Consider the following 19,783-nt stretch of genomic DNA (forward strand, 5'->3'; position numbering starts at 1 on the left):
AGTTGCGTACCCTCTTCCAGAAAAGTTACATATTGCACCAATTTGCACACTATGAGGGCACTGGATGCATGCTGAGCTTGATGCACTGCCTTGGCAACGGGTGGACAACTCACTTGGCTGTCAGAAGTCAAAGTGAGCATGCATCTCCAGATCTTTGTGGTAGGCTTGAACCACAACGGACAGTAAAAAAATGGGGCTGTGCATATATTTGAGTAGTTTATGCATATTTCCTTTGGAGTTTTCATTAGTTTACATTAGCGACTAGATCCAATATGGCCGCAGATGGCGTTTTTGTATGTATCTGTCATGAACCACTACATAGGTAACGTCAAGGATGATAGGTCGAAAAAAAAAAAACTCTGCACACTTTTGTTTAAAAAAGTATTGCGTAACTCATTTGTCTTATTGTTGGTCGTAGTTGCCATTTTACATCTGGTGCAGTATTGAATTTCATCACATCACACAACTGTGCTCCAATGATAAGCATATGCAAAAGGAACCCTAACCCTTAGTTTTGCAGTACTGTTTTGTCTATAATTTACCCCTAGTTCAGCAACAACACTTTAGTCTTTGTTTAGTCCTGGTTAAGTCCATCCACACAGAACGTTACTAAGAGTATGTGTCCAGTCATAGGTTAGGCTCTGCAGATCACATTTCATTACCATTATCTATAGGGTTGTCTTTGTCTCGAAAGGTGTCCAATTCACAACAGAACTTGAGTCGCTATTACTTCACTACTGGGTCAAACAGTAATCCTGCTCTTCTCCGCACTCCACTGACTTCATGGATAGTGGGATTTATCTGTAAGCACAATGACCCACTCTATGATTTACCTGTATTTGAGTAATATAATTTATTTTGGTTGAATATTTAAGACACATTTTGAAAGGACCATATATGTGTCCACAGCACTGTGTTCTTATTAGAGGTGGGTGATATTGACAAAAATGAATTTGTCTGTATTTATTTGAGTATATTGATAACAATAGTCGGACTATATTATGTCAATCTTAACAGAAATGTGTTAAAAAATGTCTTTACATGTTTTAGTTGCAGTTTTATTGTCAGACAAATGTGAAATGTCTGTCAAATTAATCACAAAATTGTAGAAATATAACTTAATACCCTTATTTTAAAGTTTACAATATACCTTTTTATTTAGTTTATTTAATCACCTCTGTTTCTCAAATTAAATTTTGACTATAAACAATATACTCGATATTCAGATTTTGCATATCTTCAAAACAATATTCACAATATTATCTTAATTTTGACATATTGCCCACCTCTAGCTTTATATCATAATAACCTTTTTTCTCAATTTGTTCAACCCTACCTCAGGTGAAATAAACAATGACTTTTTTATGAGTGAGGTATCAAGCTATCCAGTTATAGCCTTGGTGGTAGCAGTTTGTTTCCTCTTTCATGCTCAGTAGTTTCCGCTTTTGATTTAATATCAAGCTGCTAGTATTGTCACTCTGATGGAATAAAATGTAAATAAAGCATAGGTCCTATCATTTGTATCATGAAATATGTAACCATAAAAGTATAACCTCATATCTGTGTTTTTGTATTACATTTCAGTAAAAGATGGTCAGAGCAGATCTATCTTTTTAGACATTAAATCAAGTTTAGGCAGAAGATTGCCAAGATAAGAAGCTGATGTTAATGTCAAAACAAGAACTTGTGAAAACATTGTGTGTGCTTATCTTGGGACCATTAACCACATGTGGAGTGTTTAACAAGTAATGTGAACTTTTGAACCTGGACTGCTAAACTCTGCACCAAGAAAATTAAGGAGAGATGCAAAGAGCCCTCAGAGATGTTAGCGACGTCCTGTGACTGAGACCTCTAGCACTCTCTCCTCGAGCAAGTAAAATAACTGCCCCCTGTGTCGTTCTTGTTTCTTGGAATGTTTTGAGCTTAAGTCTGACACACTCCCTCAAAAACCTTTGTATAGTCTATAAAACACTGGCAAAGATTTCATTTTTCAATGTTTATATTACACACATTTCTAAATATTGTTGTTGAACATTTCACTTAATGTATAAAGATACAGCGGAATATTTCCAATTTTGCGTGTGGTTTTATTGACATGAACACAACCTACTCTCAACCGCTCTTTGCTTCCTGCTTCTGAAGATTGCAGACACTTTCCTGCTCGCTCCAGCTTGCTATAGCTACTTTCCTTATTTTTTTTGCTTTTTAATCAGTTTTTGTCTTCCATTTAGGGTGAATAAGTTTAAAGTCTTAAAATGTTACCTGGTTTAAAATAAACAGGGATTTCGTGTTGTCTAAAAATTCTTTGCAGTTTTTCCGACAGACACTTTTCCCTTTTGTCCCTTTTGTCCTGCTTTTTGGTTCTCTTCACTCTGTTAAAAGCACAAGCTGGGTATCCAATCATGTTTTTCCTCTTTCCTCTTGCCCTCTGAGCTAAAAAAAACTGCAAAGGATTTTTAGACAACACGAAATCCCCGTTCATTTTAAACCAGGCAACAAATTAAGACAAAAACTGGTTCACCCTAAGGACAAGATGCTGACACAAAAACAAAGCAATGTAGTTTACTCCATCGAATGCAGTGAAGAAAATTGTAAAGAATGTTATATAGGAAAGACTAAACAGTCAAATCACAAGAGGCTGTATCAGCACAGAAGACACTGGAGTTCAGAACCACAGAGCACCGTGCATCTTCATCTTAAAGCCTCTAACCATTCTCGAAGACAGTGAGGTGACGGAGAAAAGATGGTTTGAAAGAGGAGTTAAAGAGGCAATTTTTGTTAAATAAGAAAAGCTGTCCTTAAATAGAAACGGCGGTGTAAAATTCAATCGTCCGGCCAATTATAATGGAGTTTTGAATCCCTGGAGAGGTAGACGCCCAGGGCATTCGGATGCTAATCAGGTACTCAGGGAGAAAGCCATGGTTACGGCGGATAGCCCATTACAGGACTGCTAATAAACAAAGCGGGTCTTGTTAGGCATGTTTCTCTGTCGGCTCAAACAAATAAACAAAAGCAATTTAATTAATTTCAAATTTATTGTGTGCAAAGGGATTGGCTCGAAATGCAAAGTTGTGGCAAAACATTTTAAACAGATTCCATTTTTCTTGAGAGAGACTCTTGTTGGCTTGTTGTGTATAGGACACATTTTCACTGTAATATTCTCCAAACTGGGCGGCATCCCTCTATCACTCAAATCAAATTTCAATGCAGAAAAACTTCCATATAAACTCTCCAAATTCCACACAAAAAAATGCTCCTATGTTATTTGGAACAACTGTAATATCCTTTTTAAGAACAAGTCACTGTTTTTTAATAACTGGGTAAAGGGCGGGATTGTCTATGTCAAACAACTAGTCAATATCAGGGGACAATTAATTTACTACTCTGAATGTTTATCTGCTTTCACCATTCCTGTCACGCCAAGATTATTCTGCATGGTGATGGACGCAATACCAAAACAAATTCTGATGCCACACCTCCAGCTCCACCAAGTCAAACACACTCTCTCTGATGGAAACTGCTGTAGGGAAAACATGCTTCTCATCTTCACCATTAAATCCCAACCGCAGGATCAGAACCCTCTTTCAAACAAATATAATCACTGTACCATAAGTTCACCATCACTGGAGAAGCTATGCACCAAGAATGAAATTGACGTATAGATTCTTCATAACAAACAAGCAGAGAGAAGTACCATACAACACCTACGTCCCTGTTATCCAGTCAAAAGCAACCTCAGGGCACTAATGGACACAACATGAACGTTCTGTCAATCACACACTGAAACAGTAACTCACCTTCCCATGTCGTGCCCCAACACCACCACCTTCTGGAAATACTTTGTCAGGTTCACTCAAACATCTACCTCCAACTTTTCTTTTTGTTTTCAAGACATGGCAAGACATGTTCGGGTTTTGCAAAAATCTTAACGAAAATTACATTATAAACCTACTTACAATTCCGGCAAAATTCCATATCCATAAATCCAAATTCTTAGATAGGAAACTGCTATTTGTAGTTTTTCATAAAGAAATCAGCCCAGAAATCAGTCACACTAAAGCCATAAAAACCAAAGTACTACTCAATAACTGGTCTATATAAAACTGCATAACCATACTCTGTACTCTGTGGCATCACCCCCTCCCCTCCCCCCTTTCTCTTCTTCACTTCTTTCAGTAGCCTCTAATCTAAAATAATTGTACCCTGATTGTTAGTTTTGTTCACCAGCTGGAAAAAAAAAATAAATAAACAGCACAGCTAAACTCTTATTTTTCAAAATTTCTTCACAAACTGCAACTTCATGGATGTAATAGTCAAAAGAACATTTTGAATGAAAGATAATTCAAATCAACTTAATTTAATTGACCATTTCAATCCAAGTATGTGAAATATTTCCAGTTTTGTATGTGATTTCATTGATATGAACTCAACCTATTACTGCCCATATAGCAAAATGAGGGTGCAAACACTTTTAATTGCACAATTTTGCACCCTTTTGCACCCTTGTAGACCCAGACTGGCCCTTTTACAGCTGTTTTTAATTCATGACACTTTGAAATTAGGTTTATTGTTTTACACAAAATGTATTTTTAATATCTCAAACTTGGCTGATGAAAAAATTGGTTTGTGTTTTGGGACTGAAAAGAGTGTACATCAACCTCTCTTCACCATGAATACATTTAAAGAAAAAAAGAAATGATATTTGAACAGTAAATACTGGTGACATTAGCCCCCAGTTAACATTACAAAACAGTATTTTAGGTAAATGTATGAAAGCATCTCTTTTGTCAAAACCCAGTCTTTACTGAAATAGTAAAAAAAAGTATAGACAGAAGACATTTCCGCTTAACACCCTGAACACGCCCAATCTCGTTTGATCTCAGAAGCTAAGAGGGGTCGAGCTTGGAGACAAAATCATCGCAAATATCTTTACAAAACACTGTTTTAGGGCAATATAAGCACGCATTTGTTTTGTTTATAGCCCAGTCTATTACACACAGTGTATGTAGGTAACTTACTGTATAATCTTTTTACTGAAATAGTTAAAAGAAGCATTAAACAAATGAAATGGCCTCAAGTTATCTTTCGTAATTTTGTGTTGATGCAGCAAAACCAAATCAAAATGTACCATGTCTTTTTATAAACAATCTAAATGTTTCTTCTTGTGGTTTTTCCACACAGCACTTTTGCAGAAATGTTGGTCCTTGAACGATCAAGTTTCTAAGCTTATCTCAACCACTGATGTCATACCACCGCTCTGTCTCCCAAAACAACCATTTCCAAGCATTACACGCCCCCTAAACTTGCTCGATTGCTAATAAAAGTGCCTGGTGTGAGCCTTGGTAACTTTGTAATCTGCATACAGCTTTTTAGGCAGAGTGTTACTTTTTGAGCCAAGCAGTTTCAGACATTTTCGAAATGAGTGCGGCAGTATTTTTGACAATTGCCCTTCTGACCATTTACAATGCCAATTTGGGAGGTAAATAATTGTATTTCTTCTATGCTCCATTCTATGTTTCTTCTTTTATTCCTCTGTTTTATGAAGAATGTAATGCTATCAATAAACGTCTGTGCCCAAACTGAGCATGAGACATCATCTGAAAATTAGAATGCATTAGTTATTTTTTCCTTTCTTTGTTTGGCAACACAAAACATTTTAATAACAGACATGTTTTGGGTTTTTTACAGAGAGCCAGTTGGAAGAGCCTGTTCCGTTCCCCCCGGCCTCTCCCACTGCTGAGAATATTGCTGCTCTTTGTTATAATGGCAAGAGTCGACACAGATACCCTGCTCACTCCATCCCGTCATCCTGGAGCAGCCACTTCCGCCGCCGGGCCACTGCCATCAACCGCCTGGAGTCCTGGTACCAATTCTGCTGCAGTGCACCGGTGACGCAGCCTGGCATAGTCCTGTGCTGTACCCAACAAGCAGTAAGTCCAACTACAGGCCATGTGTTCACACCAGTGCCCCCATGGTCTGAATTAAAAACAACTTGGTCTTAGATATGCAATAACAATATCTGACCTTTCTTTTCTTGCTCAAGGTATTGTCATTAACATGTAAGTAACTACTGATCAAAAGGAAAGGCTCAAAGATCAAATAAAAGCACTAAGTGACAACTGTGCTTCAGAAATTGCATTTGATAAAATTATACTTTATTGGTTAGCTCATAACCCTCTTTTATTTATTTCATTTGCAGTACTTCTAAGGGAGATTAGTATATGCAACTCAGCAAGGGGTGTAATATATATACAAACATGTACATCTCAATATGTATTGATATCCCGATGATCAGTCAATCCGAAACAGAAATTAGTTTAAACGTCTTTAAATGTATTAGTTGACATTTATTTATCATACAAATGTGACATGTCTATAAAATTAATAACTTAAATTCTGAAATATTACTTTATACCCTTGTTTTAATATGAACACAAATGTATTCATTTTCAAATGTTTCATTTTTTATTATAAACTATCTACTCAATAGTCACATTTTGCATATCTTCAAAGCAATATTCACAAGGTTTTGTGAAATTCGATATATTGTACACCTCTAAATTCAGCAGACTAATGTAAGATAAGATAACTTTTATTTGTCCCACAATGTGGAAATTCCATTATTGCAACACAGATCAGAAACAGTAAAAGTATAATAAAAACAAATAACTTAGAAATAACTCTTATAATCTTAATAATAATAACACTCTTATTTACACCTGTTATATGGACAGAAAATATTGCACCAGGGATTATTGACATTATGTCACAGTATTGCACTGTGACATACTGTCCCCCCCGATCAATGTCTGTATAATATAATATAATATAATATAATATAATATCATATAATATCATATAATATGATATAATATAGTGAACATTTGGTTTCTCTTTTGCCTTAGTGGATGCAGTCTCTTTCTCAGTTTTGTGTGGATGAGTTTTCGACAATGACTGCAGCGTACGACTGCTGCAGACTCCAGGGCCCTGCTCGGTGGACGTGTTTCTCCACTGAGCCGTTCAATCCAAGCTACAGTCCCACACTGGAATACAGCGCACAATTCACTCCCCACACTGAAGGCTTTGTCTTCAAAAATGATGAATGTTAATAATTGTGATTATCTCATGTTCAACTGTTTACATATGCATGGCACAATACTAGAATAGATTACTAACTGTATTCAGTGATTCATTGTTTTGTGTTAAACCTACATTTTTGAACATGTTCACTGTCTATAGCAATAAAACCTTTTTAATTTCTGATCAATTATCTCATTAGGCTTCATCTTGGATAACCATAAATCCATAGAGTTAAGACATCACATTTTTCAACGAGTCAACGAAATTTCCCCTTGTGTGGATATTAAAGGATTATCTTATCTTATCTTATCATTTTGAAATGAGAATGTGATAAAAATATAAAATAAAAAAGTTAAAAAAGTTAAATAAACTTTGAAACATGTATGTTTTTGGTATAATAAATAATATGTTATCTGAAGTGGTTCATGGTCTGTTTTTTTACATTACTGATGATAAGGTGCATTTAGAATTAGGAAGAAATTACTAAAATAAATAATATACCAAAAATAAAATCACATTAATTTTCACATAATACACTGTATTGAAGAAATCTATATGTATTAAATAGCTTGCTAAGATATTTGACTGAACAAGTAGAGATCATGGTAGAGATGTACTGTCGTACTTCCGGTGTCAGGATTAAACAGGAAGTGAAGGTGATATCATGAGCTGGCTTTACTTCCGTGTTTATTAGTTTAGGTTAGGGAGTAACTTTTTAGGTTTGTGAAGTTATTTCAGACTTTGGAAACGGAACCCAGACATTTTTCGCATCGTTTCGATTAGTAAGTCAATCACGTTGGTGTTTTAAATACATTTTACACGTTTGTATCACTACGTGTCTTATTTTAAAGGTAAAAGTTGCCGAATCGGTAGCCTTTTTTGTTGGTTGGCAAAGTTCGCGCAGTGTTTTTATAACAGCGACAATACATAGCTGGAACAAAAAAACAGATCATCAGAAAATTGTGTTTTGTCCATTTGTTTGCAACTTGCTTGAGACGAGGCTGTTCGCAATATTTGTGACAACGAGGCTGCTTGCAATATTTGTGGCATGAAGTCACTCGTAGTGCTGTCTGTTGTTAGTTTATCTGTTTATCTGTTGATTGTCGTTTCAGGAGCCAAAGGAGCTCAACCTAAACCAAGTGTCAGCCCTAATTCAGTGCAGTTTTATCTGAATGGCCACGGCAGCAGAAGATCCTCCGGGGCTGCAGGACCACTCTGGGAGTAAGTAACGTTACTTCATTTGTATCTAGTTGAGTAGACAATTTTTGAACAGTTGTTTATCAAGTTTTATTAGGTTCTTGATTATATATGATTAGGCTACAATGATTAATCTCAATAGTCTTGACCAGTCGATTAATAAAATAATCGTCATTGTATTGTGATATTCTTGTTTGGACTATACTGACTCTTTCAAAAGAGGTTTTATTACAAACACAGCAACATTATTAAATCAAAATGTCAAAAGGAATACACAACTAATTTATTTAATTGATAATACACTTTACTTCTCAGTCACTTTATTTCAACTGCTATAAATGTATTAAAAAAAATCAGTTTGACAGTCATTGCTGTCTTTTCGACTACTAAAACAATCATTAGTTGCAGGCCCAATACATGTGTATGATTTGAGTTCAAACTTAGAATAGTTTATGAAGCATTTTTGAGCAAACTTGCAGTTTAAAAACATACAAATGGTTACCATTTTCTTAAAAAGATATTGCAGCAAGTTATTCCAATAATCATGCTAAATTCATTATAGACCGATTGTACTGTGATCCTCCTACTTCCCCTCTATTATTATGTTATTTGTTTACTATTTGTATGCCAAATGTAATGGCAAATGTTTTCCTCCATGCCACACTAAGCTGTACATGGTCACTTGTGGAGAAGACTGTCATCGTTCAGAGGTAAAACTGAAGATGTGTGTGCATATGCATAAATCTTGGCTGACTTCTCGTTTTCATTGCTTTGGCTGATTTGAAAGCCGTCATTGTGAACTGTAGCGATAGGATGTGAATAAGTCATTCATTGTACATTATGTGTTTCTAAAAGTGTATCTTTTTTTATTTAGATTCAGCAGGGGCTCGTAGACAGGCTTTTCCCGATGTAAGTATGTCTTCATTGTGTGAGAAACATACTGTTAATTCTCAAATTTACCAATAGTTTGACCGCCACATCCTCTTGTGCTTCCCCATCATGAATTACGCTGACATGTACAAAGTAGTTTTCCTGTAGTGACTTTCCATTCTCTTGTTTCTCCATTCACAGGGTCCAGGCATGCCTCAGGCCAATAAGAAAACTATTGGCCATCGTGGAATTGATCCCACGGGCGAAACTACATACAAAAAGGTGGGGAATTGGACATTGACGGCAATCAATATAGAACACCAATTCAAATTCGTAGAGTGGACAAAGCAGATAATAAGCTAATATACATATTTTTTGTGTTTTTCAGACCACTTCATCAGCTCTAAAAGGAGCCATCCAATTGGGCATCACACACACAGTAGGAAGTCTGAGTCAGAAGCCTGAAAGAGATGTACTACTACAGGACTTTGAAGTGGTTGAGAGCATCTTTTTCCCCAGGTTAGTGAATCAAGCACTACTTTAATGCCTTTGATCTATTGTAGGTAGTGATGATGGTAGTTATTATGCCATAGAAATAAAACTTGACAGCCTCTTATGACGACGACACAATCAAGGCAGTTCACGTCGCCCGGATCGGCGTCACCGGGGCCCCATCCTGGAGCCAGGCCTGGGATGGGTGCTCCATGGCGAGCGCCTGGTGGCCGGGTCTTACCCCACGGGGCCCGGCCGGGCACAGCCCGAAAGAGCGACGTGGGGCCGCCCTCCCGTGGGCCCACCACCCGCAGGAGGATCCATAAGGGGCCGGTGCAGAGAGATCTGGGCGGCAGTCGACGGCAGGGGCCTCGGCGACCAGATCTCCAGACAAAGAGACTAACTCTGGGGACATGGAATGTCACCTCGCTGGGGGGGAAAGAGCCTGAGCTTGTGCGGGAGGTTGAGCGATACCGACTAGATATAGTCGGCCTCACCTCCACGCACAGTTTGGGCTCTGGAACCCATCTCCTCGAGAGGGGCTGGACGCTCCACTTCTCTGGTGTTGCCCGCGGGGAGAGGCGGCGGGCTGGTGTGGGCTTGCTGATAGCCCCTCAGCTCAGCCGCCACGTGTTGGAGTTTACCCCGGTGAACGAGAGGGTCGCGTCCCTCCGCCTTCGGGTGGGGGACAGGTCTCTCACTGTTGTGGCGGCCTACGGGCCGAACAGCAGTGCAGAGTACCCGGCCTTCTTGGAGTCCTTGGGAGGGGTACTGGACAGTGCACCGACCGGGGACTCCGTTGTTCTACTGGGGGACTTCAACGCCCACGTGGGCAATGACAGTGACACCTGGAGAGGGGTGATCGGGAAGAACGGCTTCCCCGATCTGAACCCGAGCGGTGTTCAGTTATTGGACTTCTGTGCTAGCCACGGATTGTCCATAACGAACACCATGTTCAAGCACAAGGGTGTCCATCAGTGCACGTGGCACCAGGACACCCTAGGCCGGAGGTCAATGATCGACTTAGTTGTCGTGTCATCAGACCTCCGGCCGCGTGTCTTGGACACTCGGGTGAAGAGAGGGGCAGAGTTGTCAACCGATCACCACCTGGTGGTGAGTTGGATCCGCTGGCGGAGGAGGAAGCCGGACAGACTTGACAGACCCAAGCGCATTGTGAGGGTCTGTTGGGAACGTCTAGTGGAGCCCTCTGTCAGTAGGGTATTCAACTCGCACCTCCGGGAGAGCTTCTCCCATGTCCCGGGGGAGGCTGGGGACATTGAGTCCGAGTGGACCATGTTCTCCGCCTCCATTGTTGATGCGGCTGCTCAGAGCTGTGGCGGCAACCCCCGAACCCGGTGGTGGACACCGGAAGTAAGGGATGCCGTCAGACTAAAGAAGGAGGCCTATCAGGCCACTCTGGCTTGTAGGTCTCCGGAGGTCATCGACGGGTATCGGCAGGCCAAGCGAGCCGCGGCTCGTGCTGTCGCAGAGGCAAAAACCCGGGCCTGGGAGGAGTTCGGGGAGGCCATGGAGGAGGACTATCGGTCGGCACCAAAGAAATTCTGGCAAACCGTCCGGCGCCTCAGGAAGGGGAAGCAGTGTCTCACAAACACCGTTTACGGTGCGGGTGGAGGCCTGCTGACCTCGACTGGGGATGTCGTCGGACGGTGGAAGGAATACTTTGAGGATCTCCTTAATCCCTCAGTCACGTCTTCTGAAGAGGAAGTAGAGACCGGGGACTCGGAGGCTGGCTCATCCATCACCCAAGCTGAAGTCACTGAGGTTGTCCGCAAACTCCTCGGTGGCAGGGCTCCGGGGGTGGATGAGATCCGCCCTGAGTACCTAAAGTATCTGGATGTTGTAGGACTGTCTTGGTTGACACGTCTCTGCAACATCGCGTGGCGTTCGGGGACCGTGCCTCTGGACTGGCAGACCGGGGTGGTGGTCCCTCTGTTCAAGAAGGGGGACCGGAGGGTGTGTTCCAACTACAGAGGGATCACACTCCTCAGCCTCCCGGGTAAGGTCTATTCCAAGGTACTGGAGAGGAGAATCCGACCGATAGTCGAACCTCGGATTCAGGAGGAGCAGAGTGGTTTTCGTCCCGGTCGTGGAACACTGGACCAGCTCTATACCCTCCATCGGGTGCTCGAGGGTTCATGGGAGTTTGCCCAACCAGTCCACATGTGCTTTGTGGATCTGGAGAAGGCTTTTGACCGTGTCCCTCGGGGTGTCCTTTGGGGGGTGCTCCGGGAGTACGGGGTCCGGGGCCCTTTGCTCAGGGCTGTCCGGTCCCTGTATGACCGGAGCAGGAGCTGTGTTCGCATTGCCGGCAGTAAGTCAGACCTGTTCCCAGTGCATGTTGGACTCCGCCAGGGCTGCCCTGTGTCACCGGTTCTGTTCATAATTTTTATGGACAGAATTTCTAGGCGCAGTCAGGGGTCGGAGGGGGTCCGGTTTGGGGACCACAGGATCTCATCTCTGCTGTTTGCAGACGATGTTGTCCTGATGGCTCCATCAAACCCGGACCTGCAACATGCACTGGGACGGTTTGCAGCCGAGTGTGAAGCGGCTGGGATGAGAATCAGCACCTCCAAATCCGAGGCCATGGTTCTCGACCGGAAAAAGGTGGCTTGCCCTCTCCAGGTGGGTGGGGTGTCCTTGCCCCAAGTGGAGGAGTTCAAGTATCTCGGGGTCTTGTTCACGAGTGAGGGAAGGATGGAGCGTGAGATCGACAGGCGGATCGGTGCAGCGGCTGCAGTGATGCAGTCGCTGCATCGGACCGTTGTGGTAAAGAGGGAGCTGAGCCGAAAGGCAAAGCTCTCTATTTACCGGTCGGTCTACGTTCCTACCCTCACCTATGGTCATGAGCTTTGGGTAGTGACCGAAAGAACAAGATCGCGGATACAAGCGGTCGAAATGAGTTTCCTCCGCCGGGTGGCTGGGCGCTCCCTTAGAGATAAGGTGAGGAGCTCGTCCACACGGGGGGAGCTCGGAGTAGAGCCGCTGCTCCTCCACGTCGAGAGGAGCCAGCTGAGGTGGCTCGGGCATCTGTTCCGGATGCCTCCTGGGCGCCTCCCTCGGGAGGTGTTTCAGGCATGTCCCACCGGGAAGAGGCCCCGGGGAAGACCCAGGACACGCTGGAGAGACTATGTCTCTCGGCTGGCCTGGAAACGCCTCGGGATCCCCCCGGAGGAGTTAGAGGAAGTGTCTGGGGAGAAGGAAGTCTGGGAGTCCCTGCTCAGACTGCTGCCCCCGCGACCCGGCCCCGGATAAAGCGGCAGAAGATGGATGGATGGATGGATGGATGGATGGATGACCTGATTTTTTTAATGTCTCTTTTTCAGTGAAGGAAGTAATTTGACGCCAGCACATCATTATGGAGACTTCAGATTCAAGACGTATGCCCCAATCGCCTTTCGATACTTCAGGGAGATGTTTGGCATACGACCTGATGACTACATGGTATTATCTATTTCTATGCTGCAAATCTATAATATAGTGAAACATATAACCTCTGAAGTGAAACGGATGGTGCATTTTTTTTTTTCAATGGTATTTTGAATCGTCATTGTAATTTCCCATCGTTATTTGTTTCAGTATTCTTTGTGTAATGAGGAGCTGATTGAGTTGTCAAGTTCCGGAGCCAGTGGATCTCTTTTCTATGTGTCGAGAGATGACGAGTTCATTATTAAAACTGTTCAGCACAAAGAAGCAGAATTCTTGCAAAAGCTTCTTCCAGGGTACTTTATGGTAAGTGGGCATGTCTTCTTCTTCTTCTTTGGTGTTACATTACCGCCAGACTTTATTCTTTAGACTTTATTCCAGAGCTGACCAACTCCTATTGTAGCTTCAACACTTTTTAAATAATTCTCAATAGACACTTTATGTAATGTAGTCTCTAAGCTGTAGTTTGGTGACATAATATTGTAGTAATATCTAGAACGTTAATGTAAATTGTAGAAAAAAAATTCCATTGTAGTCATTTAGACACTTTTTTAGAAAAACAAGAGGTTTTGACTTTCATCCAAAAGTCATTCTCAATCTGATTGAGTGTCCATATGATTCCAACTGAATCTTTTTCTACATTGGAACACTCCTGGACGAATGAGCAATTACACCAACTTGTTTAAAGGTGGAATGGACGATTTTTTTTCAGCAATTTTTTATCATATTTCCTCGTGGCGTGGATAAATCATTTGTCCTGCCACGTATCAATCATAAAACGCACCTACCGCTCACCTGCAGCCTCGTGCGGTTCGTCCCCACGTTTCCGCGTGCCTAAGCGCATGGATCTATCATAATATAGTTCCCCCAGTGTACGGGGCAAAATGAAGACTGAGAAAGACAGTTCAAGCTGACGCAGAAGTGGACAGAAATCTACGGGAGACGAGAGATGCGATGCGCTCCGTTGCGCTAATAAACAAACGCACGTGTGTGTTGTATCAGTCCACACGGGAGAGTGCGCATGCGCACTTCCGCCTGCGTTCTCAAATCGCAGAAAAATCGTCCATTGCGCCTTTAATATAAATTTACAAATTACCGTGAATTGTAAATATAAAATATAAGACTTTAATGGAATCTAACCACATTGTACAATCTACTGTAATCTCTCTCCCTATTCTTAATGTGATTATTGCTTCAGAGTTGGAGCAGATTAATAATAATTGTTTTACTTTATTTTTGTCAGAACTTAAATCAGAACAAGAGGACGTTACTTCCAAAGTTTTACGGACTCTACTGTGTCCAATCGGGAGGTAAAAATATCCGCATTGTGGTCATGAACAATCTGCTCCCAAGTGCTGTCAAAATGCATCAGAAGTATGATCTGAAAGGCTCGACCTACAAGCGCCGAGCGTCCTCAAAAGAGAGATCGAAGGCCGTGCCTACTTTCAAAGACCTTGATTTCATCCAGGAAATGCCTGATAGTTTGATAATGGACGGAGAAACCTACAATGCTGTGTGCAAGACCATCCAGAGAGACTGCCTGGTATGTGCTGTTTTTACATGTGAAGATGTACTAAGGTGTTTTGACAAGGACCTTCTTTATCATGTTCTTGGGCAAGTTGCCTCTCGGTTTTAATGGAATGTACGTATTTATTTGGTCAGCTTTTGCAGAGTTTTAAGATCATGGACTACAGCCTTCTGGTGGGAGTTCACAATGTGAATCAGGCGAGTGTAGACGCCGGGGCAGTCTCTGTGGACCAAGCCAGACCCCAGGTCCAAAAGCCTCTTTACTGCACTGCATTGGAGGCTATTCAGTCAGAGCCGACCAGAATGGGGTCACTGGACATGGAGGACAAGTGAGTGACTCAATACAAATATGAACCAAGTCATTCACTGGAGTTCATGTGCATAAGGGCTGGGAAGACTCTTGAACTGCCTAATGTCATTCACAAATGGACTGGGCAGAATGCTGACTAATTTTATGGCATTTGTAGAATAACTATCCATAATGGAATTCTGATCAGGTTTATTAGTAACAAAGTTTATTACCTTATTACCGTCTATAATTTGATGATGTTATGGTGACATTTAGAGGTACAATTAGACGCAAAGTCTTACTGCAGTTAGGGAAGTAGCTTTCCACTCATTTGGTGTTTTTTTCCCCAGGACCGGTGGAATTCCTGCAAAAAACTCCACAGGAGAGCGGTTACTAGTGTACATCGGTATCATTGACATTCTGCAGTCCTACAGGTAAGTCTATTGGTTAACAACTAATGTTTACATGTCTCATCCAAAACAACAAACGGTTACAAAATATCACATGAGTAAGTTTCATAACAAAAACTTAAAAACATAATGTATTTACAAAGGGCGGAGGCCACAGGTCTGGAAACCATTGTTTGTCTAGTAACAATATTTGATAAAGAAATGAAAGTAGTGACCTACTTCCCTTGGATAAGAGTACTGGTAATGTATTAACATTTATTTAACCGGGTAAAACCCATTGATCGAAATCTCTTTTTCAAGGGTGACCTTGGGCTAAGTGTAAAAGTTGCAGCACACATCCTAAAACATTCACTACAACTACATTCAAAAGCATTGAAATTAAAACGACTACATTCAAAAGCAGATTTTTTTTTTTTGCATAAACCCTTCAGTGTTTTGTCTGAGTTCAACTTCAGGGAGAAAGCCCACTATAATGACTCGATGGCCCATTCCATTGAGTTTGAGCAACTCTACTGTATCATCAGCATAAAACATAACATTAGACTGATCAACAAAAGATTATTACTATAAATGGAATAAAATTGGGAAAAATTGAGCCTGGAGGTACTCCTTTGGACACATTCAGTAAGAAGAAAATGCCCCAATTGAACACTTTGTGATTGATTTGACAAATGATTGGCAAAACAGTTTGAGGCTCTGTCCGAGACGCCATGTTGTTTTTGAGTTTTAATCAGAAGCAGAGAATAATCAGTGTTTAAAGCCTTCAATAGATCGATGCAAAGGGACGCACAATATTTTTTAAGAGCGCTGTGACTGTACTGTTTGTTTAAGATAAGATATTCCTTTATTGTCCCACATGGGGAAATTTCATTGGTGCAAGGCAGGTAGATACAGAGGCAGATACAGAAGAAAAGAACAGATCACTTATAGGAAGATTTAAAGTTGTGTAAAATATAATTTGTTGTGTAAAATATAATTTGAGTCTAAAAAGTATTTCAGTTGAATGCTGACCAACTTTAAGGACTTTGGCAATGACACAAAGTTTAGAAATAGGCCTGTATTTTTCTTACTTCACTTGGTTCACCTTTTAACAAAGGGAGTACAAATGCAGATTTTCAGATTTTAAGGAAAATCTGCACTTTTCCAGCTTAAAATAAACATTTGAGTTAGAGGCTCTGCTATGTAGTCTGCAGTCAGTTTCAAGAAGAACGTTTCCAGATTATCTGGGCCTTATTTATGTCCAGGGACTTCAGCTCACTGAGAACTTCACCATTGGACATCCCAGCAATGTTAAAATAGCAATGATTCAGTATTGTATGTAATAATTATCCTTTAGTGCCAGAGGTTGTTTGTTCATGCGTCTGTTGAAGACAATGCATACTATGGTCAAGTTTATTTAAACCTAAACAACTCTGCATCGTCAATTTAAAAAGGACATTTCACCTTTCCACAAGCCCATGTCATACTAGATCATTTCCTTCACTCTGAGATTAAGTCTGTGCATCCATGCTTATAAATACCTTTTTGTTTTAGGTTGGCTAAAAAGCTTGAACATTCCTGGAAAGCCCTGGTTCATGATGGGGTATGGCCTCTTTAGAATATTATATATAGCATACATGTACTTTTTGTAGAGTTAATTCAATGTGTGATTTTCAGGATACTGTGTCAGTGCACAGACCAAGTTTCTACGCCGAGCGCTTTCAGAAGTTCATGTGCAACACGGTCTTCAAAAAGAATGCAGGTAACTACATTTGTGCATGAAAACAGTATTTTATACTTTTAATATTATTATTTAAACTACTTATTTTGTATTCAGCGAAAACTTCTCCGACTAAGAAGCGTCGTGCGGTGGGTCACATTCCTCTCAGAAAAGTCCCAATCTTCTTGTCACAGGCAAGCTCAGACTCCAGATCTGACGCTGAGGTTGAGAGCGGTAAGAAAAGTATAGGCTTTGTTTCTGATCCTTCCCTGATAGTCCCTGTACTGTACCAGCTGCATCATGCTCCTGGACTAATCCACTGCTTTTTCTCTGCTCTGAGTTTCAGGCGTGCAGCCAGGACGTCCTGACCTCCTCCCAAAAGCGTTATCAAACACTAGCAACTTTGAAAAGGGCACGGAACACACTGTCTCGATCTCTCTGGAAAACACTGCCTCCCTTCAGCAAGAAGCGGCATCTTTGGACCACAGCAAGTAAGTAGGAATGTAAGAATGTAGAGCAAATAAATGTCTGTGTATCAAATGGACATTTTCACCCTCTTATTATGTACATATCTGTACTTGTGTAGATTATATATATACCTTACCCTCATCAATGTAAGTGAATGTTTGTCTTGAGGCTCAAAGCCATTTTTGGGGGGATCTTTGATATAATGTTCAATAAGTTATAGATAGACAAATATGTAATTGTTTAATTGTCATGTAATTGTTTTTCTTGCAGAGCTCAGTTAGAACCTTTAGAAGAAAGTCTTGGTGCAATCTCACTGAGTGACGTAGTTCCTCAAATGAACACCTGTTCTGTGAGTCCAATTTGCATTAAATTCACTTCATTATGTTAGTTTGTTTTTTCCTAACTGTTACTCTTTTTTCCCCCCTTTTTTTTAGGTTTAGCTGTTGGACAAATAATACAAATATTTGAATGTGGCCCAAGGTACCAACAACAATACGACAATTTCTTTCTTGAGAAAAACATGCACTTTCCAGGTTTCCAGATATCGACTTGGTATTTGCATATTTGGTAGATTGTTGTGACACTAGAATAAATTGCGGCCTTTACTGTACACTACTCCCACCAGTCTTCCACAGAAAATGTGTTGCATAAGATTGTCATTCCCCCATTTTCACAACCTGCATATACATGTAAAAATATAACAATATGAACCGCTAGGCCACAAAATGTTCATTTGACTTTTAACTCTGCAGTGGTAATTGCACATAACTAAGAAAACCACTTTAACTATCAAATTATGGAGACGCACTGCAGGTCTGGTACTGATGGCTCACACTAACATAGCTCACAGTGTTACTTTTGTTTTTTGTTATGCAGAGACTGTTACACAGAACTTGTTTCTGGACCTTTTTGGATGTCTCCACTAGGTATTCTTGATTAACTTCTCGAGGTTACTCTGGGCACAAAATATGCTGGAAAAGATAAACTGCTGAGCCTTCAATTTTTGTTGTTCGATATTAAGTAATCTTCAGCTCATTTTTAACTATTGTTTGACACTGGCCCAGTGCATTTTATGTTACTTTTATATTGTTTTTGTAATTTAATGTAAATGTTGCTAAGACATGGACCATCTTGTATGTAAGTGTGACCAATGATTTTTTACAATGATGGCTGATGGCACAGTCATTGAGAGTGAAGAATTACTTAATTGTGGCCTTTTTCCTCATACTTTAAGCTAACTTTCACATTAACATGACTTTTCAAAAAGAGTGATTGTTAATGTTGGAACCACAAGACCAATATTCCCATGTACCAAAGCATAGAACTTGATTAAAAATGGTACAATCACTTTTTAACTTATATGTGAATAGACTTATTTTATCGAAAATATTTGAAGGTCTTGACCTTTTTAATGCAGTAATTGTACACACCCTTCTGGATATGTGCTTTTTTGGTCTATTCAGTCTGTTAACTCCATTGAACAAACGTTCAGCCCAAAAATATAACGCAGATTTCCATTGTAGATCACACTAATTATAATTGCATGAATTTACTGTCTATGTGATTAATGTGCTTGTTTTCATTCAGTTGAAAATGTAATACCATAACTTAGGCCTTAGCAATTGATTTGCAAGCAGATATTAAATATATTATAATCTGTGAATTGTAAATTAAATCAAGGCTATGTAGGTTTGCTTTGAGATATGGTAAAATTTATTTTTCACCAATATTTCTGTGACTGCATTATACAATTATTTTTCCTGAATATTTCATTCCATGGGCCGTATTAAGGCCTAACATTTTTTTATTTTCTGCTTATTTTTCTGTTGAATCTGAAGATGTTTCTTGCCAATATTGTTGCTGCTAATTTTGGTAACGGACATTGCATGAAATGTCAAATATGGTTAACTCGAATCAGAATTAAAATTTGAGACATTTTGTTGGTGGCGGTACAATTTTCTGAATCTGCAAAGGTTTTTTTTTTTTTTAAGCTATGTTTAATGATCATTATTTTTTTTAAAGGTAGATTGAGTTGTTCTGAGGATAAACTATAATATGTGCAATGTCTTGTGCAATAATTCAATGAACAGTTCACACAGAACTTGGTATGACATAGTATTACCAAATATACTGTACATGTACAAATATATCTCTTGTCTCCGCTGGTGTTTAATAGAAATACTTGCTTTTTCTAATTAATTACTAGTAAATTCTCTGCTTGGTATCACTGAAGAAGGGCTTTTACCCACATTAACTATTTGTAATAACCACTGATTAAAAGATGTATATTGTTTTCTGTCAAATATA

At 40.3% G+C, this 19,783-nt stretch overlaps 2 protein-coding genes across 3 annotated transcripts; both read left to right on the forward strand.

Moving 5' to 3' along the window:
* The first annotated feature begins 5,394 nt into the window (after positions 1-5,394).
* Positions 5,395-7,144, forward strand: ecm1a (extracellular matrix protein 1a). Its single transcript, XM_072447162.1, has 3 exons — positions 5,395-5,479; positions 5,689-5,930; positions 6,906-7,144. Exons 1-3 carry the CDS (start codon positions 5,419-5,421, stop codon positions 7,107-7,109), a joined length of 507 nt encoding a protein of 168 aa, XP_072303263.1. The 5' UTR covers positions 5,395-5,418; the 3' UTR covers positions 7,110-7,144.
* Positions 7,145-7,714: 570 nt separating this feature from the next.
* Positions 7,715-19,418, forward strand: LOC140361997 (phosphatidylinositol 4-phosphate 5-kinase type-1 alpha-like). Of its 2 annotated transcripts, XM_072447970.1 has the most exons (17): positions 7,715-7,862; positions 8,193-8,301; positions 8,946-8,987; positions 9,152-9,186; positions 9,349-9,429; positions 9,536-9,666; positions 12,984-13,101; positions 13,237-13,389; positions 14,327-14,626; positions 14,746-14,939; positions 15,250-15,333; positions 16,843-16,891; positions 16,966-17,050; positions 17,126-17,242; positions 17,355-17,499; positions 17,747-17,825; positions 17,911-19,418. In XM_072447970.1, exons 2-17 carry the CDS (start codon positions 8,253-8,255, stop codon positions 17,914-17,916), a joined length of 1,668 nt encoding a protein of 555 aa, XP_072304071.1. In that variant the 5' UTR covers positions 7,715-7,862; positions 8,193-8,252; the 3' UTR covers positions 17,917-19,418. The 2 variants fall into 2 exon arrangements, with proteins under 2 accessions (XP_072304071.1, XP_072304072.1); XM_072447971.1 differs by lacking the exon at positions 8,946-8,987.
* The last annotated feature ends 365 nt before the right edge of the window (positions 19,419-19,783 follow it).

Source organism: Eucyclogobius newberryi, unplaced genomic scaffold, assembly GCF_026437365.1.
Source record: "Eucyclogobius newberryi isolate DKJ021-1_F unplaced genomic scaffold, fEucNew1.0.hap1 SCAF_16, whole genome shotgun sequence".
NCBI classification, from domain to species: domain Eukaryota; kingdom Metazoa; phylum Chordata; class Actinopteri; order Gobiiformes; family Gobiidae; genus Eucyclogobius; species Eucyclogobius newberryi.